The 25,180-nt window shown below is 38.8% G+C and overlaps 1 protein-coding gene across 1 annotated transcript in view; it reads right to left on the bottom strand.

The window, feature by feature from the left end:
- LOC134314259 (gamma-aminobutyric acid receptor subunit pi) overlaps nucleotides 1-25,180 on the bottom strand; it is a 58,060-nt gene that overhangs the window by 22,933 nt on the left and 9,947 nt on the right. Inside the window, exon 2 of the mRNA XM_062994817.1 lies at nucleotides 16,667-16,749. Within this exon, the coding sequence (XP_062850887.1) occupies nucleotides 16,667-16,713 (47 nt within the window). The 5' untranslated portion in view covers nucleotides 16,714-16,749. The remainder of the gene's footprint in view (nucleotides 1-16,666; nucleotides 16,750-25,180) is intronic.

The raw sequence follows: 25,180 nt of genomic DNA on the forward strand, positions 1-25,180 counted from the left end.
GCAAGCGGGGGAAAAACGCCTGCCATGGAGAATTCATCCCTGGCATTCATCTATATAGATGTCATAACATGCCTCCTCCATTGCCTGGAGTGGTGCCACATGCTTGTGGGGTCTGAATCTGTACACTTTTCAAAGCCATGCTGAAAATAATCTCTCTATTGAGTTTAGAAATGTGGAATATGGCAGAAGGTGCAGCACTACAAAACGTGGGTTGTTGGTGAAGAAGTGGTAGAACAGAACGGCAGGTATATTGTGTCTTGAATCAGCACCAGCTGAGGATGACACAGTTATATCATGATCCATTTGAGTGCAACTCTGACAGAGTGAAGGAAAAACGATACCAATACTTTTTACACTTTAATAAATGATGATAGGTGTGCTTTTCTGACTGAGTTTGCCCAGGTGAAACATGAGTGAGACTAATTGGTAATCAGTGTGTTGCATTTTGAAGGCCAAGCTAAGCTAAATGATGCAACTGGTGTTCAGAGATTAGCAAAGCTGATTTAGAATGATATTTAAGTGAGAACAAATAAAATCGTTCTTAGATAGGGTGACTATAAAGGCTGTCGTTAATTGCGTTAACTAATTGAGAATAAATTTTTAATTAAATGATTTTTATTGGGCTATGTTTGTGCCACTTTAAACACATGTCCAGTTTGCAATCGTGAGTTACAAATGAAGCTGCTGCTGCTACATATTGCGAAATGTAGGGGTGTTTTGAATACTAATTTTTGTTTTCAAAAAGCGTGAGAAATCATCACTAGAAAAAATTACAGTTATTAATGGACGCTTTAATATCATCTTTGGTCAAAGCACGCCTCTGACTTGTCAGGCATCTGTGCGCACGAATACGAGTTACAGGCAAAATGAGCTCAGACAACTTTATTTCAGATGAATTTGGATGGAAAGCCCATCGACTGTACACGTCGTGGGAACATTACAAACACTGGTGTTAAGTGGATCACAATGGACTGTGATTTAACATAGTAACGATGTGGGTCTACATGACGTTACATGTGTTGCATCTAGAAATGGTGCATTGTAGTACCCTGATCGCCTGTTTTCAGTGTCAGAGTTACGAACAGAAAAAGATCCTCACTTTTGCCAGATAATGTGAACAGACTTGTCATTTTAAATAACTGGCTGAAAGATGGGTCGCTGTTAACAACTCTATGTAGGCATTGGCTGGGTTTCTAAAGATAATTTGGATTTAATAATTTTATCATAATTTTATTTTTTATTGGTAAACATTTTCTTGCAATAAAAATGTGCATAACTATTCAAATTTTGCCAAGTTATTTTTGCAGTCAATTAATCGTGATTAATCTCGATTAATAAATGTAATCATAACAGCCCTAGTGACTGTTAAAAAAAAATGAGGACATGCGAGAAAGCAGGACCTAAAGAGAAAGGTAAAATCAGTGCAAAAACACACAAAGAATAGCACAAACACAGACTTTAACAGCCGAATCCCTGACATTTTTGGTGATTTAGAAATCCCGGCTGGACGCATTTTATAGGTCCAAAAAAGAGGACTTGTCCGGAAAATAGAGGACATATGGTCACCCTATCTTAGAGTTTAGCAGTTTGGAGTCATGCTGTTGCTACATGAGCTTCAAGTTTGAGTTTTTGTCTGTATTAAATGGGGAAAAACCTGTAATATGGAGTTGGTCCACACTTTGTAGTTATATTACTTTCTACTCTTGTGGGAAGGCAGATGGTAGATGGTTGGTGCTGCAATAACTTGCTTTACCTAACACCAAGCTCTCTTTTGTTTTGCCCTTTTTGCCATTTTGTATCTCAGATCTCAGATTCTCTGTTGCAGATTAGCCTCCGCCTTATTAGCGCACCTCCTAAAGTCGGTTTAGCCTTCTGACTCCGTTTAGTGATTCCATTTTTTTTAGGGTTAAGGGAAAAACACCAAGGGTGTTATTGGGTCTAACACACCACCACCATGTCAGTGTCACTGCAGTGCTGAGAATGATCCACCACCCAAATAATACCTACTCTGTAGTGGTCCTGTGGTGGTCCTGAACATTAAAGAACAGGGTGAAAGCAGGCTAAAAAGTATGTGGAGAAACAGATGGACTACAGTCAGTAATTGTAGAAGTACAAAGTGCTTCTATATGATAAGTGGAGTTGATAAAATAGACAGTGAGTGTAGAAAGAAGGAGGTGGTTTTAATGCTACGGTTGGTAGGTGTAGTATCAAAATCTTTGCTGAATAACAGCCAGTATTCTGACTTGGCCCACAAACCCCACCTGATTTTCCTGTTTGTTTTTCCTCGTTATTGACCATGACAAGTGCTACAGTAAGTAATCAGAACAATATAGAAGCTGGAACAAAGGGTGAGGGGTAAATAAATTACCTTATTTGGGTCTGGCAGAGGGAATTACTTCACTCCAAACCTATTTCTGCTCTGAAAATAACATAACGATTGTTACCGCATACTTTGGCATGACAATGAAGAAGCATCTAAAACCAATTTCAAAGTTCACCTTCCATATCAGAACATGAATAACCCAACAAATGTGTTTCTATTCCAAGCAAAGCATTGTCAGTATGAATTGCTAAATTACATTTCTGATTAAATTGTTAGGGGAAATTCATCTCTTATTTTAGGTAACCAAAAAAATTACAGTTAATACATATAATTCAGTAAGATTGTTTAGTATCTAAACTGTACAATTAAGCAAATTAAGCAATTAAGCAAAGCCAATTTATCTACTGACATGTTTTTGAAAATGGATGGAAACTAAAATACCTGCAAAAACAGCAATAAAAGGTGATGAACATGCCACACTAGAAAAAGGATGTAAGAACCAAGCCCACGTCTCCAGGTTCATTTCTTATATTAATTTTTGCTGTTTGATCCGTGCATGTACTGAAAGCCATTTTCGTAGCATCTTCATTTAGTTTAGTACAGTAAGTCTGCTGAGCACTCCAGCAGAGAAAATCGATCTACTCCCTAAACATTAGATTGCCTTCTTAATTTCAATCTGTTCCCCACCCAGGCCAAATGTTCAAGCTACACAGTAATTACCCAACCGCTTCTTCCTCATTCTGCATTACACCTGCAAACACTAGACACAAAGCAGGAATCACCCCTGACATGACAACACACACGAATTTAGGTACAAAACACCTGTTTCTTCTGCTGCTGCTGTCAAAGGCAACCTACAGTAGATGTGACCATATACTGCCGTTTTCTCTCTCTCTCTCTCTCTCTCTCTCTCTCTATCTCTCTCTCTCTCTCTCTCTCCTCTCTCCTCTCTCTCTCTCTCTCTGCTTCTCTTAATTCAATTTTAAAAAAATCAATAACATGTGATTAAATATACAACACACCAGCGCCAAGATTCTAAACTCCTCGGTTCAAAACTCGGCGTTGCCAACGGTCAGCTGGGCGCCATCTATCGGGCATAATTGGCAGTGCCTGCAGCAGACACTAATTGGCTACCATGTCTGCTAGGGCGGGATGACCAGACTATATGAGTGGGGTCTTCTAACGCTGTGCAAGGACTGATTAGCAGATAGAGGTGCCTGTACAGAGTGCATGGGTGAAAAAGAAAGGGTCTGTTAAGGACTGCGCATGGGTCGAAGGAGGTGTGAGCAGCAAATATAATGTCCTCAAATGCAATCGGGGATCCCCAGCAGTGTAAGACAAATTGACTATGCTAAATCGGGAGAAAATGCATAAATAAATAGAAAAAATACATTTAAAAAAACACTATCAATCTATAATGGAAAAAGTTTATTTTTTAATTTTTGAACCCAATATGCCAGTACAAATCGATTTACAATAAACAACAGTAATCCAAAAATCTGTAAATATGTCTGCAAATGGTCTGAGTTCTTGTACACAAAAATATTGATTTACAGGATATTAAAAGTGCAAATTTTTCTCAAATTGGCCCTCCATTCACACCAAAATCATGTTTCTTACTTTTTAAAGTGTTTATAAAGGCCAGATACAGTTGTTTGTTTTATTATAATTTTAACGTCTAAAGTGTTTTACACTTTGGTTACATTCATAAAAGAACAGTAGTTAGTCACTACACAAGATTCATCAGTTCACAAGGTTATATCGAACACAGTCATGGACTGTATTTAGTATCTCCAGTTCACCTCACTTGCATGTCTTTGAACTGTGGGAGGAAACCGGAGCACCCGGAGAAAACCCACGCAGACAAGGGGAGAACATGCACACCACACAGAAAGGACTTGGACCGCACTACCTGGGAATCGAACACGGGGCCTTCTTGCTGTGGGGCGACAGTGCTACCCACTTAGCCACCGTGCCGCCCGCCAGATATAGATAAACTGCTGTGAAAGCAATGTATTGTGAATAAAACCAGGGATCATAAATATAACAATAAATATATAAAATGATCAATACAAAAAAAATATGAGTGTAATTCAACAGTTTACTTAATATTATAATTCTGATATGATTTATTACTAAAAAACCTAAATAACCATAAAGGATTAAACTAAATAGAGTTAGTAACATTTGTTCTTTATTGTAGAATATAGTTACATAGAATTTGGCAGCATTTAAAACTATTTGAAGATTGTTAAAAAGAAATAAAACATTCAAAATTCTTTTTCAGTGAACTGTGGAATGATTTGTTTTATTGTATGACAGAGAAGATCTATTGTCCATGCTCATTCTGATTTGTTCCTTGCACCTTATAAATAATGGCACTACTTAGTGTTGAAGGGAACAGTTTATGTTTATCAGCCTTAATTTCTTTTTCCTTTTCTATCTATGTATATTTAATGCAAGAAAAAGCTAATTAGTTCATTTCTTGCAGTCCGTTTTCTAATCTTAAATTCATATTCCAAACATAGCTGCAACATTAATCTTTCCAGCTTTAATTAAATAATTCAAACCACTGATCTCTCCGCAGTGCTATTTTAAGTTAAAGCAGTAAATGCTGATGATTTGTATTTCTCGGGAATAACGTCTGTGCTATTCGCTTGTATCTTGCAGACAGGATGTTTTGAGTAAAAATACATCATGCAGCATGTTTAACAGCAGATAAGCTGTGTAACTGTACCAACGTATGTCAAACAGGGTTACCCAGTTAGAACCAAGAATTAATGTTAACATTTAGCAGCACATTGCTATAATGAATAAGAAAGGATTTTTTATGTGTTTTCTTTTCTCCCCATTTTTCTTCCAATTTAGCACGGTCAATTTCCTCTGCTGAGGGATACCCGATTGCATCCGAGGAGAGCATGTCACTGCCCACGCCTCTTCTGACACGTGCACAGCCCTCCTCTTCTCGCCCCTGCATTCTGCACGGGCGTCTCTTACGCCAATCAGGGTCATTAGACAGCGTATAAAGAACCCACCCACACATAGTCCGGACATCCCACCCTAGCAGATACAGTGGCCAATCAGTATTTGCTGCAGGCAGCCCTTAGCGGAACCCTTTTCACTTATGCTCTCTACACAGGCGACTCTCTATCTGCCAAACAGAATCCTTACACAGCGTTTAATGGCCCTACCAGAGACGTGTCTGCTGCAGGCACTGCCAATTATGCCTGCCAGATGGTGCCCAGACGACCGGTGGCAATGCCGAGTTTCGAACCAAGGAGTTCAGAATCTCGGCGCTGGTGTGCCTAATACAAGGGTTTTAAACCTACTGTACATGGAGAGAATGTATACCGGTGTATTCCGGTTTTGAAAATATCAGACGTCGTGTTGTGCAACCAGTTGTAAAGAACAGTTTTAGTTTGATTTTGCTGTTGCAATCCTAGAGCATTTATTTCAAATTGTTTTAATAATTTTAAAGCGTGCAGGTAAACTAAGACTTTCATCAGATTGTTGAGTAAAATATGTATTTTTATGTAGGGTACATATAAATCTTTGCACGTAAACATAGCCATTAGGAAACAAGTTTGGCACGTGTCTGTAAATAGTCAGAAACAATGTAGACTGACAGATGTAAGTGAGATGTAGATACAGAGGCCAAGCACATGATTTCTATTCAATGTTTTTGGTCCCTAGGGCTGCCCTTATGGAAAGTAATATGGAATTCAGCATCTGTGTTTAATTCCTCTGAACTCCTCGGTTCTGAACTTTCTGAACTCCTCGGTTCGAAACTCGGCATTGCCACCAGTCGGCTGGGCGCCATCTAGCGGGCATAATTGGCAGTGCCTGCAGCAGAAACGTCTCTGCAAGGGCGGGATGACCGGACTATGTGGGTGTGGTCTTCAAACGCTGTGTAAGGACCCTGATTGGCAGATAGAGAGGCGCCAGTGCAGAGTGCATAGGTAAAAAGGGCTGCGCGCGGGTTGGAGGAGGCGTGAGTAGCAATATAACCACCTTAATTGCGATCAGGGATCCCCCAGCAGCGAAAAACAAACTGACTACACTAAATTGGGGAGAAAATGGGAGAAAATGCATAAATAAAACAGAAAAAAAAGAAACAATGTAAACTGACAGATAAAAATGAGATGTAGGTATAGAGGCCAAGCTCTATGGTTTCTAGTCGATGTTTCTGGTCCCTAAGAACACCTTTACACAAAGTAATATGAAATTTAGTATCAGTGTTTAATTCCTCAACACATCTTTAGGCTGGTGGGAGTAAACAAAAAAATACAAAGGTGAAACATGGCAACCGAGTGATGGTACAACAGGTGGCCTTGTTGCCAAGAAGCTCAAGTGACCCATGTTCAATCCCAGCCTCAGGATACTGTATAACAAGAACAGCATAGCTGTTTTTGTGTTAGTCTGGGTTTCCTTCATGCATTTTAGTTTCCTCCAACATCCTGAAAACACACCTTTAGGGAAAACTGAGCAACACAAGCCAGTCACAAGTATCTGTTTGCTTATGAAGTGGGAAAATTACTACCCCCCTCCAGAAATATTAATCTGCTCAGTGATGTGTGCACTGCAGTGCAAAAAGAAGCACCAGCTGGATCTAAGTGTCTTAAAGTAAGCATGTGTTAGCCTTCACTTTCCCTTACAGCAGACAGCAAATGTTAGAAAAGATTCTGCTAAACTGGAATGAACAAATACTTAAATTACAACTGATATACACTGATCAGCCATAACATTAAAACCACCTCCTTGTTTCTACACTCACTGTCCATTTTATCAGCTCCACTTACCATGTAGAAGCACTTTGTGACTGTACTGACTGTAGTTCATCTGTTTCTCTACATACTTTTTTTTACCCTGTTCTTCAATGGTCAGGACCCCCACAGAGCAGATATTATTTAGGTAGTGAATGATTCTCAGCACTGCAGTGACACTGACATGGTGGTAGTGTGTTAGTGTGTGTTGTGCTGGTATAAGTGGATCAGACACAGCAGTTCTGCTGGAGTTTTTAAATACCGTGTCCACTCACTGTCCTCTCTATTAAACTACCCATCCTAGTTGGTCCACCTTGTAGATGTAAAGTCAGAGACGATCGCTCATCTGTTGCTGTTGTTTGAGTTGGTCATCTTCTAGACCAGTGGTTCTCAAACTTTTTAGACCGAGTACCACCCATTATCAAATCGAAACTTCCAAGTACCACCTATGTTTCTCATCACAGAACCACGTAAGGCTCACATTAATTAGGTGTGTATATATATATATATATATATATATATATATATATATATATATATATATATATATATATATATATTAGTGATGGGAATTATGGCTTCTTGACGGGAGCTGGATCTTTTGGCTCGGTTCCTTTCAAGGAGCCGTTCAAAAAGTGACTTCACGCTACTAGGTAAACTATAAGACACCCTCGATATTAACATCAAATTTGCATTAAATGTAGGCCTAATTCAAACATCACTTAAATGAGAAAGATTCATTTCAAAAGGCAAAAACACTACAGGGAAGAGGCAGACTGTGGTTGCATTTCATTAAGTTTCAGAAAAATCCTCTCTTGTACAGAGATGTGACTGTGTTTGTTTCTGCTTTAAAACATAAGCACAATGAAATAATCAGATTTAACAGAATTAAACAAGTTTATAGTTTATTTCTCAATTATTTGTAATTATACTACTCTCTCTCTCTCGCTCTCTCTCTCTCTCTCTCTCTGTGTGTGTGTGTGTGTGTGTGTCTCGTTCTCCGCAATACTGAAAGTGTTTCGGATTTGAATATCGACAATACACAGCCTTTATTACGATTTACGATTAATTCCCCTTTACTGATGGAAGCTGAATGGGTGGATTACAGCCGATAAGAATTGTGCAGAAATAAAAGACTCGGCTCCTTTCGTTCATTTCAAAGATCCGTTCAATAGAATCGGCATGTGAGTGAGTGAGATGCGTCTGTTTAGCGGAGCAGCCAGGAACGAGATCAGTGAGCTTCAAACGCAGATCTGATCTGATAAAAGCGAGAGATCTACTGATAACTTTACTGATACCGTTTCGGAAATTTCCAGATGGAAACCGCGAACGTGAAGTATAGACGTAATGAAGTACGTAGCCCCGAATATTTTAAATAACACATTAGTTTTAATACGATTTGTTTTAATTAAACTGATTTTATTAAAACAGAATTATAAGAATTTTATTAGTAATTTACACATTTTGTTATTTATTATTATTAATTTTTTTTTCGGTGCATGTAATGACTTTTCCGAGATTACCTGGCATACCACCTCGTGCTGCTTCACGTACCACCAGTGGTACGCGTACCACAGTTTGAGAACCACTGTTCTAGACCATCATCAGTGGTCACAGGACACTGCCCACGGGGCGCTATTGGCTGGATGTTTTTGGTTGGTGGACTATTCTCTGTCCAGCAGTGACACTGAGGTGTTTAAAAACTCCATCAGCATTGCTGTGTCTTATCCACTCATACCAGTACAACACACACTAACACACCACCACCATGTCAGTGTCACTGCAGTGCTGTGAATGATCCACCATCTAAATAATACCTGCTCTGTAGGGGTCCTGACCAATGAAAAACAGCATGAAAGGGGGCTAACAAAGCATGAAGAAATAGATGGACTACAGTCAGTAATAGAACAATAGAACTACAAAGTGCTTCTATATGGTAAGTGGAGCTGATAAAATGGACAGTGTGTGTAAAAACAAGGAGGTGGTTTTAATGTTATGGCTGATCGGTGTATTTTTATCTAATATTAATTAATACTATATGTATTAGAAAATTATGAAAGACAAGGTAGTATGATGGAACTGGCTTGATGGCAGACATTTATAAAAGGTTGTTGTTTGTTACAGGGAAGTTATTTTTTGCATTTTAGCTCATCATGTGGGTGGAGATTTAATGTCAGCAGCACAGCAAGGTCTACTTATCACATCAACTACGGACAGCTAAACAATTCAGGAAAGAGAAGTCACAACGGATCAACTCCTCATTAGTATTTCAGCTAATGACAAATAATGATAATACTTAATTATGGCAAATGAGTATACAGAACCAAAATGGTTATGAATGTGCATTATAAAGTTCCATATGTAAAAATATCTCCCAAAGTCTAAGTGGTCAAGAAAAAGCTCCAACACACAAAAGAAAAACTAAAAAGTATCACCAGCTATGGCACCTGTCACCAGGGATGGGTGTCTGCCCTTGCAGTGAGACACAGGTAGAATAATAAATACAGTCAGTTTCACAGACATGAATGCTGTCTGGGCTGATGTAATTTTTCATCAAATGTGGATATAGAAGCCAGAACTTCACTAAAGCGAGGCACTGTCATTTTATAGATGTAGCATAGTTGTACCTACAGCTAATGTTTATACTACGTATTTACAGTGGTAGCCCAGTGGGTAGAGCTTTGGCCGATCAACTAAAAGGTTGAGAGTTCAAATCCCAGCTCTGCCATGTAGCCACTGTAACCCTCTCTGCTCCAGGGGCGTCGTACAATGGCTGACCCTGCGCTCTGACCAAAACAAGCTGGGATATGCGAAGAAAGTACTGTATTGTACTGTACTGTACACCTGTATATGTATATATGACAAATAAAGGCATTCTATTAAGCTTTCAATATGACATAACTAAGGGCATTTTAGACCAAATATCTTGCAAGCAACTAATGGTTAACCCTCATGTTCTGTTTGGGGTCCCCGAGATCCCAAAACCTCCTTAACAGATAATGGAATATACATAGCGTCTTTCAATCACCTTAATACATCATGACTTTATCTAATTTTATGGAAACTGCAAATATATTTTTTTATATTGATATTGTGTTCCAAACCCCCTAATACCCTTCTGTTTGGGGTCTCAGAGACCCCAGCTAGAATACATGATTCAAGGCAATAGATTTTTATGTTTAGTTTCTGTCTGGTGTTAAGGGCACAGCTGACACTCTCTCGCTCTCACACACACTCAATGTAATTTTATTTTACCCACACAACACCAGTGTCTCTGGGACCCCAAAGAACAACGCATTAAAGTCATTATCAACAGAACACATGAGTTAAGGGCCTTTCTCAGGAGACCAACAGTGGTAACCTGGTGATAGTGGGGACTGAAATGGCAACCTTTTGCTCACTAGCCCAGTACCTTAACTCCTGACCTACCGCTGCCCTGCGTTCCAAAATTCCCTGCCTAACCCTACTGCCAGTTCCCACATGGCTTACACATCACAGTAACTATACTGCCTCAGCCACACACAGTTTACACTGTTCAAATGTTCAAAACCTACCTATTAACACACTCGGTTAATTATTTAATGACAAGCCCTAAAACCACCCATTAAACATAGCTAAAATCTGTTTCTGCTCATTTGTGCAGTGGTTAATATTTTATCATCCTTGTTACAAGTAAGATGGAGCAGCAACTGAGAGTGAATAATTGTCACAGTACTTATTTGTTTTGCTATGAAAAATTATGTAAGGAACAAAAAGTATTTACTTTATTAATTCCTTCTATTTTGGCGTTATTGTTACACTTTATATTGTTCAAGATCTTCAAGATAAATTAATATGAGAACAACAACCTAAGTGAACACAAAATACAGCTTTGCAATACTAATTTTAATTGGCTGATTTTGTGTATTAAAAGGAAAATGTTATTTAACACCGGCTGGTCCTGTTTTATTCACATTTCCATTATAATCTAATAACGTGATGTTATAAATGCTATAAACCACATCATGATGTCATAATACGGCAGTTGTAGCCTAGGGGTTCAAAAGGTCACTGGTTCAAGCCCCACCACTGCCAGGTTGTTGCTGTTGGGCCCTTGAGCAAGGCCCTTAACCCCCATTTGCTTAGACAGTATAGTGTCAAAGTACTGTTAGTCGTTTTGGATAAAAAGCGTCTGCTAAATGCCGAAAATGTAAACAACATCAACAGAACCACAGATTAGGTTTAGTCATACCTAATAACATAACATATTTAACATAACAATATAACAGCACCACCATTATGATGATGAGTCATTATGATAATTACGATGTCAATATCACATATAAACTTTTTTACGATTGCATTAATACCTGCATTACAGTTATTATCATATACACATTGTGCAATAATAATAATACCAACTCATTATGATCTAATAATACAAGTTTATTATTTACATGATTACGATTATTGTAAAGGGGGTGGAACATGTCTCAAAACATAAGGCATGAGACAAATTCCACACACCTGCAAGAATGGAAATAGAACTCATTTGCAGATACTTAATTAAGGTACCACATCCACAACCCACAACGGAGAAAGTGGATAAAATAGGGAAAGCGCAGAACTGAGAATTGCATGTTACAATATGACTGGCTGTTCTGGTCCTTTGCAACAAACTAGCCCTCATAAATAGAACAGACAGGGAATGATCAGAACCTGCCAGCTCGCTATGTATGAACAAAACCATTACCCTACCAATGGCGCCACCCGCACAAGAAGTGGTTTAACTGGGTTTTTACAGATTTTTATTGTATTGCATTTTATAAAATGTCCCAACCTTTCTAGAAATAGTATTTGCAATAATACAGCTTTTATGATGTCATAAAACCAGTTTATGATGTAACAATCATTGGGGTCCAGATTCACTGCAAGCCTGATGAGGATAAAGCAGCAACTGAAAACTGAATGTCATTATTATTAAAAGAGAAAGTATAAGAGAGGCTCAGAAGACTCTGAGACAAAATAACTAGTAAATTAATTTGGAATCCTTACAGACATGGTACGTAGTAGTAAAGAAGGAACAAAAACACAAAACGATGGGTGCTAAGACCATTCACTTAGTAATATTTACATAGCCGTGTATCACCATGAGTAGTCTAAAACCAAATTATAATCATTTTCAGTGGTAAAGCATAATTCTCCCACATTTTTGTCTCTCGTGAGTCGTGCCAGATTATGTTTAACTCTGCATAAAATTAACTCTAGCAGAAATTTGTCTAGTTTTCACTGTGCTACACAGGATGAGGTTAATAAACAAGCAGAATAATCAGTGTGTCATCACCCAAAAAGCAAAACGGTATAACTGTGAACCCACAGAGAAAAACACAAAAGGAGAAAATAAAAAACACAGTTAGGGGTAAAGCTTCCTTTCTGGGCTCAGTATGTGCAACAAAGGTTTTTTATTAAAAATATCTAGAGTCTTTTGTAAACAGAACACTCATTACAGTACCTCTTATAAAACATGGTAATGCATTCATTATTTTATTGTATACTGTATGATCTGCTACAGATCACTGCTGGAGTTCTGCTCTTGAACTGAGAAAATCTTTCATTAGCAGCAGTACTGAGAACTGGACAAAAACTGAAGTTATTAAAAGGAGTGGAGCATTGATGTTATGAAACTGTAGGTGTTATGGTTGAAAGTATAATCTTGAAGATAAGAGTATGATGTTGGAGAGTATAGTGTTCCTAAAAAAACAAAGAAAACTAAGTTTACTGCAGTGTTTCATTACATCAGCTAATTATTGAATCATTTTTGTCCAGTTCTCAGCTGTACTGCTGCTAATGAAAGATTCTCTCAGTTCAAGAGCAGAACTCCAGCAGCGATCTGTACAGTGGCGTAACTACCGGGGGGGCAGGTGCACTGGGGCCCACTGCAACACCCAACCCCCCCCCCCTTTGGCTGCACTCGCCAGGTCGTTATTATTATATTACAATATTGACATTCAGCTCAGCAAATCAGAATGCAGCACCCGGTTCAGACGGACATTCTGCAGTTAGTTAGTTGTATATGAGACTCACCGTATGGCCCCGGCATTAAACCCAGTAGGTAGTTTGCTGGAGCTAGGCAGTCTAAAATGTTGTAACACTCATTGAAGTCCTGACTAAACAGTTAAAGTGAACTCTACCTTGTTGTGTGCCTTTATTCCCACACATCCACCACCGCACGCAGCAAAAGGCCCGTAGCATCCACGCCAGACAGTAGCAAGTAGCTAATGCTAGAGGTAAAGCGGCGATAACGAAAGTAAAAACGTTTCGTTAAGTAAAACATTAAAATACCTAGAAGACAATGAAATATCAGAATAAATGTAATCAAAATATACAGTGAGTGCACAGCAAGGGATTTAGGGAATCTGTGTGACCTGCTTAACGTTACTAGACCAATATGAAATTTGTTGGGGGGGCCCAAAATTTTTTGTTGCACTGGGGCCCATGAGCTCCTAGTTACACCACTGGATCTGTAGCAGTTCATACAGTATACAATCAAATAATGAATGCATTACACCAGGTTTTATAAGAGGTACTGTAATGAGTGTTCTGTTTTTACTCCTGTTTACAAAAGACTCTAGATATTTTTAATAAAAAACCTTTGTTTTCATTGCACATACTGAGTGCAGAAAGGAAGCTTTACCCCTAACTGTGTTTTTTATTCCCTCCTTTTGTGTTTTTCTGTGTGCGTTCACAGTTATACCGTTTTGCTTTTCGGGTAATGACACACTGATTATTCTGCTTGTTTATTAACCTCATCCTGTGTAACACAGTAAAAACTAGACAAATTAATTTTATGCAGAGTTAAACATAATCTGGCACGACTCACGAGAGACAAAAAAAAGCCTGTTATTAGGGAGAATTGTGCTTTACCACTGAAAATGATTATCATCAACTGTATTAAAACCGTCCTTTTGGTCTTAATGACATGGAACTCAATACAGCACACTGCTGCTGGATACTGGACTTTCTAAGCAACAAATCATGTAAACGTTTCATGGCTCTGTTCTGTCCCAGCTCCCTTTTTCTTATTGAAAAAATTCCTTTGACAAGTGAACATAGATCTGTCAAGTTCTTCATTTGTGCAGGTAACATCACAATTATTAATGTAATCTCAGACAAAAATAAATAGCACTTATAACAGCAGGAGACCTGCGCTGTCTCATAGCATTACAATTAACAACCACCCAATAACCACAACACTTCAGCAGCTCACTTACATTGGACCTGAACACCAACAACGACTCTAATACCTCCAGAATGAAAGAATGATCTGGTTTGCAAAGAATAAAGAATCAGTTTCAAGCTTTCCAAACTAAAAATTATTCATACACTGATCAAGCATAACATTATGACCACCTCCTTGTTTCTACACTCACTGTCCATTTTATCAGCTCCACTTACCATATAGAAGCACTGGACTGTAGTCCAACTGTTTCTCTACATGCTTTTTTAAACTGTTCTTCAGTGGTAACGACCCCCACAGGACCACCACAGAGCAGGTTTAATTTGGGTGTTGAATGATTCTCAGCACTGCAGTGACACTGACATGGTGGTGGTGTGTTAGAGTGTGTTGTGCTGGTAGGAGTGGATCAGACACAGCAGCACTGCTGGAGTTTTTAAATACCGTGTCCACTCACTGTCCACTCTATTAGTCTCTCCTACCTAGTTGGTTCACCTTGTAGATGTAAAGTCAGAGACGATCGCTCATCTATTGCTGCTGTTTGAGTTGGTCATCTTCTAGACCTTCATCAGTGGTCACAGGACGCTGCCCACAGGACGCTGTTGGCTGGATTTTTTTGGTTGGTGGACTATTCTAAGTCCAGGAGTGACAGTGAGGTGTTTAAAATCTCTATCAGCGCTGCTGTGTCTAATCCACTCATACCAGCACAACACACACTAACACACCACCACCATGTCAGTGTCACTGCAGTGCTGAGAATGATCCACCACCTAAATAAAACCTTCTCTGTAGTGGTCCTGGGAGAGTCCTGACCATTGAAGAACAGGGTGAAAACAGGCTAAGTGGACTACAGTCAGTAATTGTAGAACTACAAAGTGATTCTATATAGTAAGTGAAGCTAATAAAATGGACAATGAGTGTGGTCATAATGTTATGCCTGATCAGTGTATGTGCCATTTCTTTCATAAAACAATCTTATCATTTAAGGATTTCACAAGTGTCTTTAACCTACTCTTTTACCAAATGGGTCCATAAATCAGCTGGTCACAATTTAGTTTTAGCTGTTGTTCCAAATAATGCTAATAATGAGGTCCAGTGATTCTGATGTTCAGTCAAATTTTCCAGTGTGTCTCTATGCTTGATAAAAATCAGTTTAGACGCTATGGTTGGTTAAAGTTGGCTTCCTAGACAACAACAATCTTGTTTTCAGTTTGCACAAAAAATGTCCCATCACCCATCATGCATGTAATCATCCAGGACTGCACTAGACAAGTCAATTTAAAGTAAGTCAACCCGCAGACATTTACTGAATACAGATCACAGCCATACTTTAATATACAGCTACTAAATAAACAGCTACTAAAAACTGCAGAGGCTCTGGAGTGATTGTTACACATACAGACACACAAACTATGTTTGACTATAATAAATGTAACTATTATCTTTTAGAATGTTTAAACATACCATAGCACTCCAGGCAGTCCCAGACATGGCACTACGTTTGTGAATAGATTTCTTCAGTAAAATAAAAAAAGGCATTTCATTTATTTATTTATTAGGATTTTAACGTCATGTTTTACACATTTTGGTTACATTATGACAGAAACGGTTACTCATTACACAAGATTCATCAGTTCACAAGTTTAATGTCAAACACAGTCATGGACAATTTTGTATCTCCAATTTACCACACAGACATGGGGAGAACATACAAACTCCACACAGAAAGGACCCAGACCGCCCCACCTGGAGATCGAACCCAGGACCTTCTTGCTGTGAGGCGACAGTGCTACCCACCGAGCCACCCCATTTCAAGGCATTTCAAGATACAAAAAATAACTGTTAATATGATTACTTATTTAGGTAGCAAATACTATTGCAACAAAACCAACAACATGTGTTGTGAGGCTGCTCCTTATAGTAACAAAGTTCAAAGCCTAAAGATAAATTATGAGCGAGTATGAACAAGTTCTATATGCGTTATTATCATTGTGATGGGCTTGTGTTATCAATCACAATCCCATCATTTGTTCTCTATTTGTGCACCACAGGAATCATGGCTGTGATTGGCTGTCTGCAGAGGAACATGCGGTGATGTAAAATGTCCTCGTCATGTTAGTGAGACATTCATCCTGGCAGTTAATGTCAGATTTCTCTCATTTAAAGCAGCTCTCACAGAGCTGGTTTAGTGCATATGATTGAGCCATTGCATGCACAGCAGGTGACTGAAACACCCTCTATTCCACTTTCTTCAGGTGTTTAAAAGTATAACTTTGTTTCCTTAACAATGAAGTGGCAGACGTGTGAAGTGTACATTCTGAAGCAACAGCATGCAGCAGCCGAATGAAGAGAACCAGCTAAGCTTACCCGCTGAAGAGGATGAAGGTAAACAGGGTGCACCAGGATGGCATCATGATCAGAGAGGACAGCAGGTGTCTTCTAGTGTTTATCTAAAAAAAAAAGTGCAAAAATATGTTATGTGCACTATGTCTATTAAATGTTGGGTATGTTTAAACACTTTACATAATAAATAACAGAATTTAAATCCAACAGTAATTTACACTGATCATCCATAACATTAAAACCACCTCCTACACTCACTGTCCATTTTATCAGCTCCACTTACCATATAGAAGCACTTTGTAGTTCTACAATTACTGACTGTAGTCCATCTATTTCTCTACATACTTTTTTAGCCTGCTTTCACCCTGTTCTTCAATGGTCAGGACCCCCACAGGACCACCACAGAGTAGGTATTATTTAGGTGGTGGATCATTCTCAGCACTGCAGTGACAATGATATGGTGGTGGTGTGTTCAAGCTGGTCCACCTTGTAGATGTGAAGTCAGAGACGATCGCTCATCTATTGCTGCTGTTTGAGTTGGTCATCTTCTAGACCTTCATCAGTGATCACAGGATGCTGCCCACGAGGCTTTATTTAACTGACAAAAGTACAAATACATGGCAGGGCTTAAACTGGCAACCTTCAGATTACTACGTCTTAACCACTGAGCAACCACTGCCTTATGGTGGTAAGTACTTTGTAGTAGAGTGGTCCTGTGTTACAAAATGTCAACTAAAACATCAGCTAAAACCAGTCATGTGATAATTAAGTCTGAAGCAAAATAAAGAATTAAATAAAAAATACAGATCAAATATGTAATGTGGTTAGACAATGATGACTAAATTAAAAATGACTCTCCCAGCAGGGAAACATTATTTCCAATTATTATAAATTATGGAATTTAGTATTAACATCAAGCAGAAGCACAAATCTTTGCCTGAATGAGAACACTGCTGATTATAATCATGAGTAATTGTATATACTACGTTCTGTTTGGGTTCTGGTGAAGGTGATGCTGAGTTTTAGTGCTAGAACCAACATACTGAAGCTGTCGCCTTTCTTTCTGACCTACATGTTTCTACCCACACAATCTTTAATACTCACACACAGGCATGTCGCTAACAGGAACCATGACAATCTGAAGTTCAGTGTTTCCTTTTTTCAGTCAGCCAGCATGGTGAATACATTTCAATATCTTACTGTATAGTGAGTGAATATATTTCAATACCATCCAAACTGGTGCATGAATCAATATTACAGTTATGACATCTACAGTCAGAACTACAGTTCCGAGCATTTAACCAATTTATTTTGTTTTGGTAATGTATCCACTTAAAATGTACACACATAACGTCTTTTAACTTTGTAGGGATGTAACGATGCACCACAAGACAGTTAAAAATCGATTCACATGTTCAACGATTCAAATAGGTTTAGATGTATAATGAAAAAATCGTATCATTAAGGGGCACTAGGAGTAAAAAAGGGCAGTTGTAGCGTAGCGGTTAAGGTACTGGACTTCACAGGTTCACAGGTTCAAACCCCACCACTGCCAAGTTGCCTTAAACCTTAATTGCTTAAACTGTAAGTCACTTTGGATAAAAGTGTTGAAAGTGTAAATAAATTGTATGAAATATTAAACATTACCACCTACACCATTTAATGTAAATACTTTTATTAAAAATGGATTAAAATATACCTGTAACCAAGTATAACATATGTGTGAAAACACAAAAATAAGCACAAGCATTAAGCAGGTATTATTCAAGGGGGCAATACGCTCTTCTCCAAACATGGGGGAAATGCCCCCCCCCCCTCCCCCCTATGCACTACAGCAGATTTCACAACATGCTCCCAGACTAATAATAAGGAAGGTAAGGGAGAAGACACCAGTCTATTCTAAGACAAAATTAGTTTTTTTTTGCTGCATTGTGGTTTCATTTTCACCAATTACTCTTGGTATATTGGCTTTGATTTCCACAGGTTACAAGGGTCTCTTTAGTGGATTTGTAATTTCAAAATAATCTATATATTTTCAGTGGGATTTAAGTCAGAAGATTGGCTTGGCCATGCAATTACCTTTTCATTTTTGAAACCAGCCTTACATAATTTGGCGGTATGTTTGGGGTTGTTGTTTTGATAACAGTTTATTTTTATGTAACCTGTACAAATATATATTTTATTGTGAAGTCCCTAACACAAACATGTATTGCTCTCCTGTAATGACAGTACAAATACTGTCAAATTTTTTTTTTTAATCTGTCTGTTCTACATTGTTGGTTTGTTTGTTTGTTTGTTTGTTTATTAGGATTTTAACGTCATGTTTTACACTTTGGTCACATTCATGACAGAAACGGTATTACTCATTACACAAGGTTATATCGAACACAGTCATGGACAATTTTGTATCTCCAATTCACCTCACTTGCACGTCTTTGGACTGTGGGAGGAAACCGGAGCCCCCGGAGGAAAACCCACGTGGACACAGAGAGAACATGCAAACTCCACACAGAAAGGACCCGGACCGCTCCACCTGGGGATCGAACCCAGGACCTTCTTGCTGTGAGGCGACAGTACTACCCACTTAGCCACTGTGCTGCCCCTCTACATTGTTGGCACCACTTATTCTTATGAATAAAATCTAACAAAAGTATGTTGCTCTGTAAACTTTATTTTAAGGTTTACCTAAGAACACTTAAATGGACAGCCATGACTTCCTGTTTTACTGGGGTATAAATATAAAATGAAACACAGGTCTAACAATTACTATAAGAAAGACAAGCAATACTGCACAAATCAGAAAATGGCTAAAAAATATAGCTTAACAAGTGCAGTGGTGCAGTGGTTAGCACTGATGACTCACAGCAAGAAGGATCTGGGTTTGATTCCCTGTCTAAATCCTTGTTGTATGGAGTTTGCATGTTCTCCCTGTGTCCACATGGGTTTTCATGGGGGTGCGCTTGTTCTCTTGTTTTCCCACAAGCTCAAGGACATGCAGTCAGTCCAATTAGAGCTACTGAAAATTGCCTTAAGTGTGAGCATGTGTGTTTTTTTGCTGTGATGGACTGGTGCCCTGTGATGTCCGGGGTGTTTCCTGCCTTTTGCACGATTAATACTGACCAGGATAAAGCTGTGGTAAAATAGATAATGAATCAATGAATGGCTACAATGCAGATGGGGATGTTATGAATCTGGATGAAAAAGGATGTATGCCTATATAGACCGCACATACAGTAAGGAGTACGGTTTGAGTGGCTAAAGATCACAGCTGAGGAATTAAATATCTAGGTCTTGGGGTCAGAACTTCTGTAACTACAATCGGAGTCCACCTACATAGTGCATGAGAATGTTTTACAATCTGTTTTCCAGTGTGACCAAGATTTGTGAAAAGTACTCTAGTGTTATAGTTTTATTTATGTGTAACAAATTCCAGCTAAAATCTTTCCATGACCTTGTCCACTTTGCAGTAAAGCAAACAGCAAGTTTCATGACTAAAGCTGGTTAGCTGTTGTTTAAGTGGATAGCAAAGTGCACTTGACCTTGATTGTAACACTTACTAGGAAGCTTCAAACTGTTTTTAATACAACATCCTGAAAACTGTTCGTGGAGAGGTTTCTGTATTGGGTTTATATGACCAAGCACACATGCTTAGGATTATCAAGCTTTTTTAACTTGCATTTTGATCTAATGCATTATTGAAAATCCAAGAATCAACATCACAGAGCTCATAGCGATCAGAAAACAGGCTGAAGGTGTAATTGCAGGCAAATCCATAACCATGACAGCAACACACAAAGTAAACAGAGAAACTAGGCACAGAAAACAGATTTAGGAAGACGTGTTGTTGCTTTGTATGCATTTAGAAATTGCAATATATATACACTGGCATATACTGTATATACACTGTGTGGTTTACTGGATAATGGGAAACACTGAGGGGGGAGGTGCGGTGGCCGAGAAGTGCAAAACAAATTAACATTTTAGAAAAAAAAATAAAAAATAAAAAATAAAAAAAATAAAAAAAACAATTTACAACAAAAACAAATTTACAAGAGCTGAAACACTTTTACCAAAAACAAAAACAAATTTACAAGAGCTGAAACACTTTTACCAAAAACAAAAACAAATTTACAAATGGCTGATCTGACGGAAAGGGTAGGTACAATACACAGGAAGTGCTTGTTGCTTACCTGCTGTCAATCAAACTGTTTCTCAGGGGTGAAGTGAACGGAGTTTGTGATAGTAACGCTAAACAACAGTGATGTGCAGATGAAGCCTCATTAAAGCTTTTGAAGCTTTTTCCTGATTGTGCTGAAAATACCTGAGCGGGGGAGGGTGGGGGTTAGGATTGCACCTATAAAAAATATAACGGGTCTTACACCGTCATGAGAAAATTATCAAAATGTTTTATTTAGGGTGTTTAACATTTACTATTTTCATTCATTATAATAATAAATCAGAACCATATTTTAGGCAAAACAACGCACTCTGCCCACTGCGCTACTCATACAGCGGTGTATTAAACAGGTTATTATGCTGATAAACCTGCTCACACACCGTTACTAAAAATAAAAGCGAATACTACTTAATATAATAATCAAACGCTTTCTAATTCCCACGGTAGCAGCAGTTTCCTTCTGTTTCATACATATCACCCTGTCTCCCATTGATAAAAATACGGAACAAAGCGCGTCCTGTATCAGTTCAATACGGAACGCGGCGTTTAGTCTCCAAATAAAGAACAATTCTGTATTTTACGGGACGTTTGGTAACCCTGACTGTCTCTTATATAGTCAGTGAGAAAAAAGCACCAAAGCTTTGAATCAGTCCCACACATTCCTGCTGGTTTAACACAAGCTCCGATACACTGAGTCGAGTCTTACAAAAGTGAAACAAGCTCCAAAGCCTCGGTATCAAATGTTCCGTCACTAATAAACAATGTTTTGTCCATTTTGTGTAAATCATTTCAGCCAGTTGGCAGCTTTTGTTTTTCTTGTGGGAATTCCTTAGATGTTTAGAAGAGCGGACGGTAGATGCACAGGCCACGTCTAAACATCTGCACAAACAATCTATAAACTTCCCACAAGAAAAACAAAAGCCGGTCAACTGGATAAAATAATTTCCACAAAATAGACAAAACATTGTTTAGCGTTACCATCACAAACTCCATTCACTTTACCCCCGCGAAACAGTTTAATTTCAGCACCTTTAATTTCCTTCGGGATCAATAAAGTATCTATCTATCCATCCATCCATCCATCTATCCATCTATACTGTAAATGATGTTTACTAAATGTCTTGAAATAGGCCTATGTAAATCTATATCTTATTGGCTGCTCCAGGCATGATTGGGCCCCACAGTTCTCTATTGAAAGTGCATTGAACAATCACACAAGTGATTTCAACTCCTTACTTGATTATACTAGGTTGTAGGGCCGGCCCCCTGCTACCATACTAAGACTGCTATGAGAAATACTGGCCTTTACGTAACCGGTACAAGAAGCTGTAATGTATAATAAACGAACAACAAAATAAATTTAGCACATATATATTACAACGACACATCTGGGGGGGTGGGGGTCTTAGGACCCAATGGCCCCTAATGTATAGTTGTGTCTGGTAACCAGAATAATCAACCCTCTACCCTTGGAATCTTAAAGGTCAGACGAATTCATTGGCCCCGTGAGTGCAACTGCTGGGACAGATCTATGTGAGTGTGCTGTTGGTTGGCCTCATCAGACAATAACCTGGTGAGACAGACTTCATTATCCACTGGTGTTCTGTCTGCCCAAACTCGTTATATCAAAAGCAATTATTTGGTTTTAGTCTTCCTTGGTAATGCAGACATGTTTTTGTTGCATCTACTTGCTCTTTCATCTGCCTCATCTAATAACTGTAATTTATTCTCACTCATCTGATTATAAGGGTCAGACAAGCACATCGGTATTATATGTGTCCGTCTGTTGGGGCTTAATTTAAAGACATGGCTGTACTGCAGTTATTACTTACTGCAGCCTGTGAAAGTGTCACCTCTGTGATCACAGACTACCTCTGGCACCACGGCTGGACAGATGTATGGAAATGTGCTGTTGACTTTCTTCTACAGACTTTCCTATGCCAAGACAGGCTGAAGCATCTGCTAAGGTTCTGTGTTTTTCCAGTATTTCCTTCGAAAGGCTCAGCCATTAATGAGCCAGGATAGAAGAATATCTGCCACGGTGTGAAAAGCTGCTACTCAGTAACATCACTGCTTCTGAAAAATACACAATATTACGATGCAAATCTGATAATTAGGTCATAACGCTTCTGTGTGATCCGTCATGTGCTGGCTGACATTTGCTACAAGAGTTTCCCAATCAATCAACCGGGAATTTCATACAGTAAAACACACACACACACACACACACACACACAAACACACACAAACACACACACACACACATCTACAAGATGTACAATAATATCAGACTGCGGGGTGATTCATGCAGGGAATTAGAAAGAATAATAATGGCTCAGGAAAAAAAAGCCATTCTGCAACAGCTCCCCCAGGAACAATCACAACCAACAAACTATACACCCCACAGTGCATCTGTGCTTGAGAGGCTATAAGTCTGGTTATACTGGTGTAAAAAAATAAGTGGATTGTGTTCCCTGTACAAGATTGTATAAGCTATGCTGTCAGGTTCCTCTGAGGAAGCTGAGCAATGGGGGTGGTTGCATTCATCACACAATCACACAAGTCGAATTTTAGCCGTGTTTTATCAGCATTGCTGGGATTTTTAAATGGTTTAGAGTCAAAGCTGGAAAGAAAACGGTGCTCCAAATAACATTACAACAGCCAAAGCTGACAGTATCCTGTGATCATAAAGCAGCCACTGATGAAAAAGCAGGAGAAAGAATGACACACATTGTGCATGAAAAAAAGATAAACCTACACTGAGTGCTGGCAGGGCTTAGCCAGTTTTCAGTGGGTGTTCCTAACAAAGAGGTCAAACAAAGAGGTCAGTAAGTTTAAACAGTATAAAACTGTATAAAAATCCCAACAAGACTTCCGTACCTGGGTGCTCAGGTGGCGCAGCGGTAAAACACGCTGGCGCACCAGAGCTGACATTTCGAACTCATCGGTTCAAAACTCAGGTCTGCCATCCGGCTACAGGAACAACGTTTGGCTTGTTGTTCATACAGGGTGGGAGCTGGATATGGACTCCTTATAACTGATGCAATTATGACCTCTGCTGGCTGATTGATGGCGCCAGCACAAAGAATAGTTGAAGAATAATGCGTTGATCGAGGTGTGGCTCTCCGTACACAAAGCTGATCCGCATATGAACTCGCCTCGTGCAGGTGAAAAGATGAAGTCGGCTACTGCACATGTTAGGGGTGTGTGTTAGTCACGAATCTCCTCAATCAGGGCGGGAATCGGCATCATTAGAGAGGAAGAATAATGCAATTGGGTAATTGGATATGCTAAAAGTCGGTAGAAATCAGCAAACTCGACAAACACAGAGTGGGTCAACAACAACAGCCACTAATACTTCTTATTTCTTAGTGTCACTGCAGTGCTAAGAATGGTTCATTTGTACATTATGTAGTAAAGCTAACTGGTCAGCTAGATAACCAACGAAGCACGGATGTAAAAGAAGGGGTCCGCTAGGACTGCGCACATGTCAGAGGGCGCGTGAGCAGCAATATACCCTCCTCAAATGCAATAAGGAAATCACAGCAGCGGAAAACAGATTGACTACGCTAAATCGGGAGAAAAAGTGATAAAATGCATAAATGAATAGAAAAAAAAAAACACTTCTTTAACCTGGCCTGTTAAAAGTTCTTGTTCAAATCTTATTTTAAAATACTTTTTAGAATTTGTAGTATTTGTCAAAAACAGTAGGTAAATATTAGGTATTATAATCATTTTTAAAATAAATAATACTTCCACCTTAATATATCCACCTTTTTAAAAATACCTTTAAAAATGTGTAGTATTTTCCATAGATAGTAGGTAAATATTAAGTATTAAAAAACAACTTTTATGTAATAACAGTTGGAAGCCAAATGTCTTCTGAGTCTGTGCTTAATTACAAACCATATAAAAGAGGTACTTTTAAGGATACCACTCCAAAGGCTTGAGTGAAGTACAGATATTTTCTAAGAGGCTGTGGTCAGATTGCTTAAAGCTAATTGCTAATGCCAAGCCGCTGATGGATGGAATCATCACTTCATGATGGCTCGAATAGTTGACCTTTGGCGTGTGAAGCACTCTGATTGCTGGGTTTCTTCAGTGAGATAAAGCAGCTAATAACAGCCTGTCCTGCTAGCCAGAGCTGTATGAGGGTGAAGAGGGAATAGAGAGTAATGTAGTTATAATGTAGTGTCATCCTTCTTTCTTTCTTGCTCTGTCACACTTTATCTCTTTTCCTGACAGTGAGAGCCGATTGCTTATCAAGTACCACGTGTTATTCCAGCACACACACACACACACACACACACACACACACACACACACACACACACACACATTGGACCATCGGACATTATTCT

Source organism: Trichomycterus rosablanca, chromosome 5 (genome assembly GCF_030014385.1).
Source record: "Trichomycterus rosablanca isolate fTriRos1 chromosome 5, fTriRos1.hap1, whole genome shotgun sequence".
Classification (NCBI taxonomy): Eukaryota; Metazoa; Chordata; class Actinopteri; order Siluriformes; family Trichomycteridae; genus Trichomycterus; species Trichomycterus rosablanca.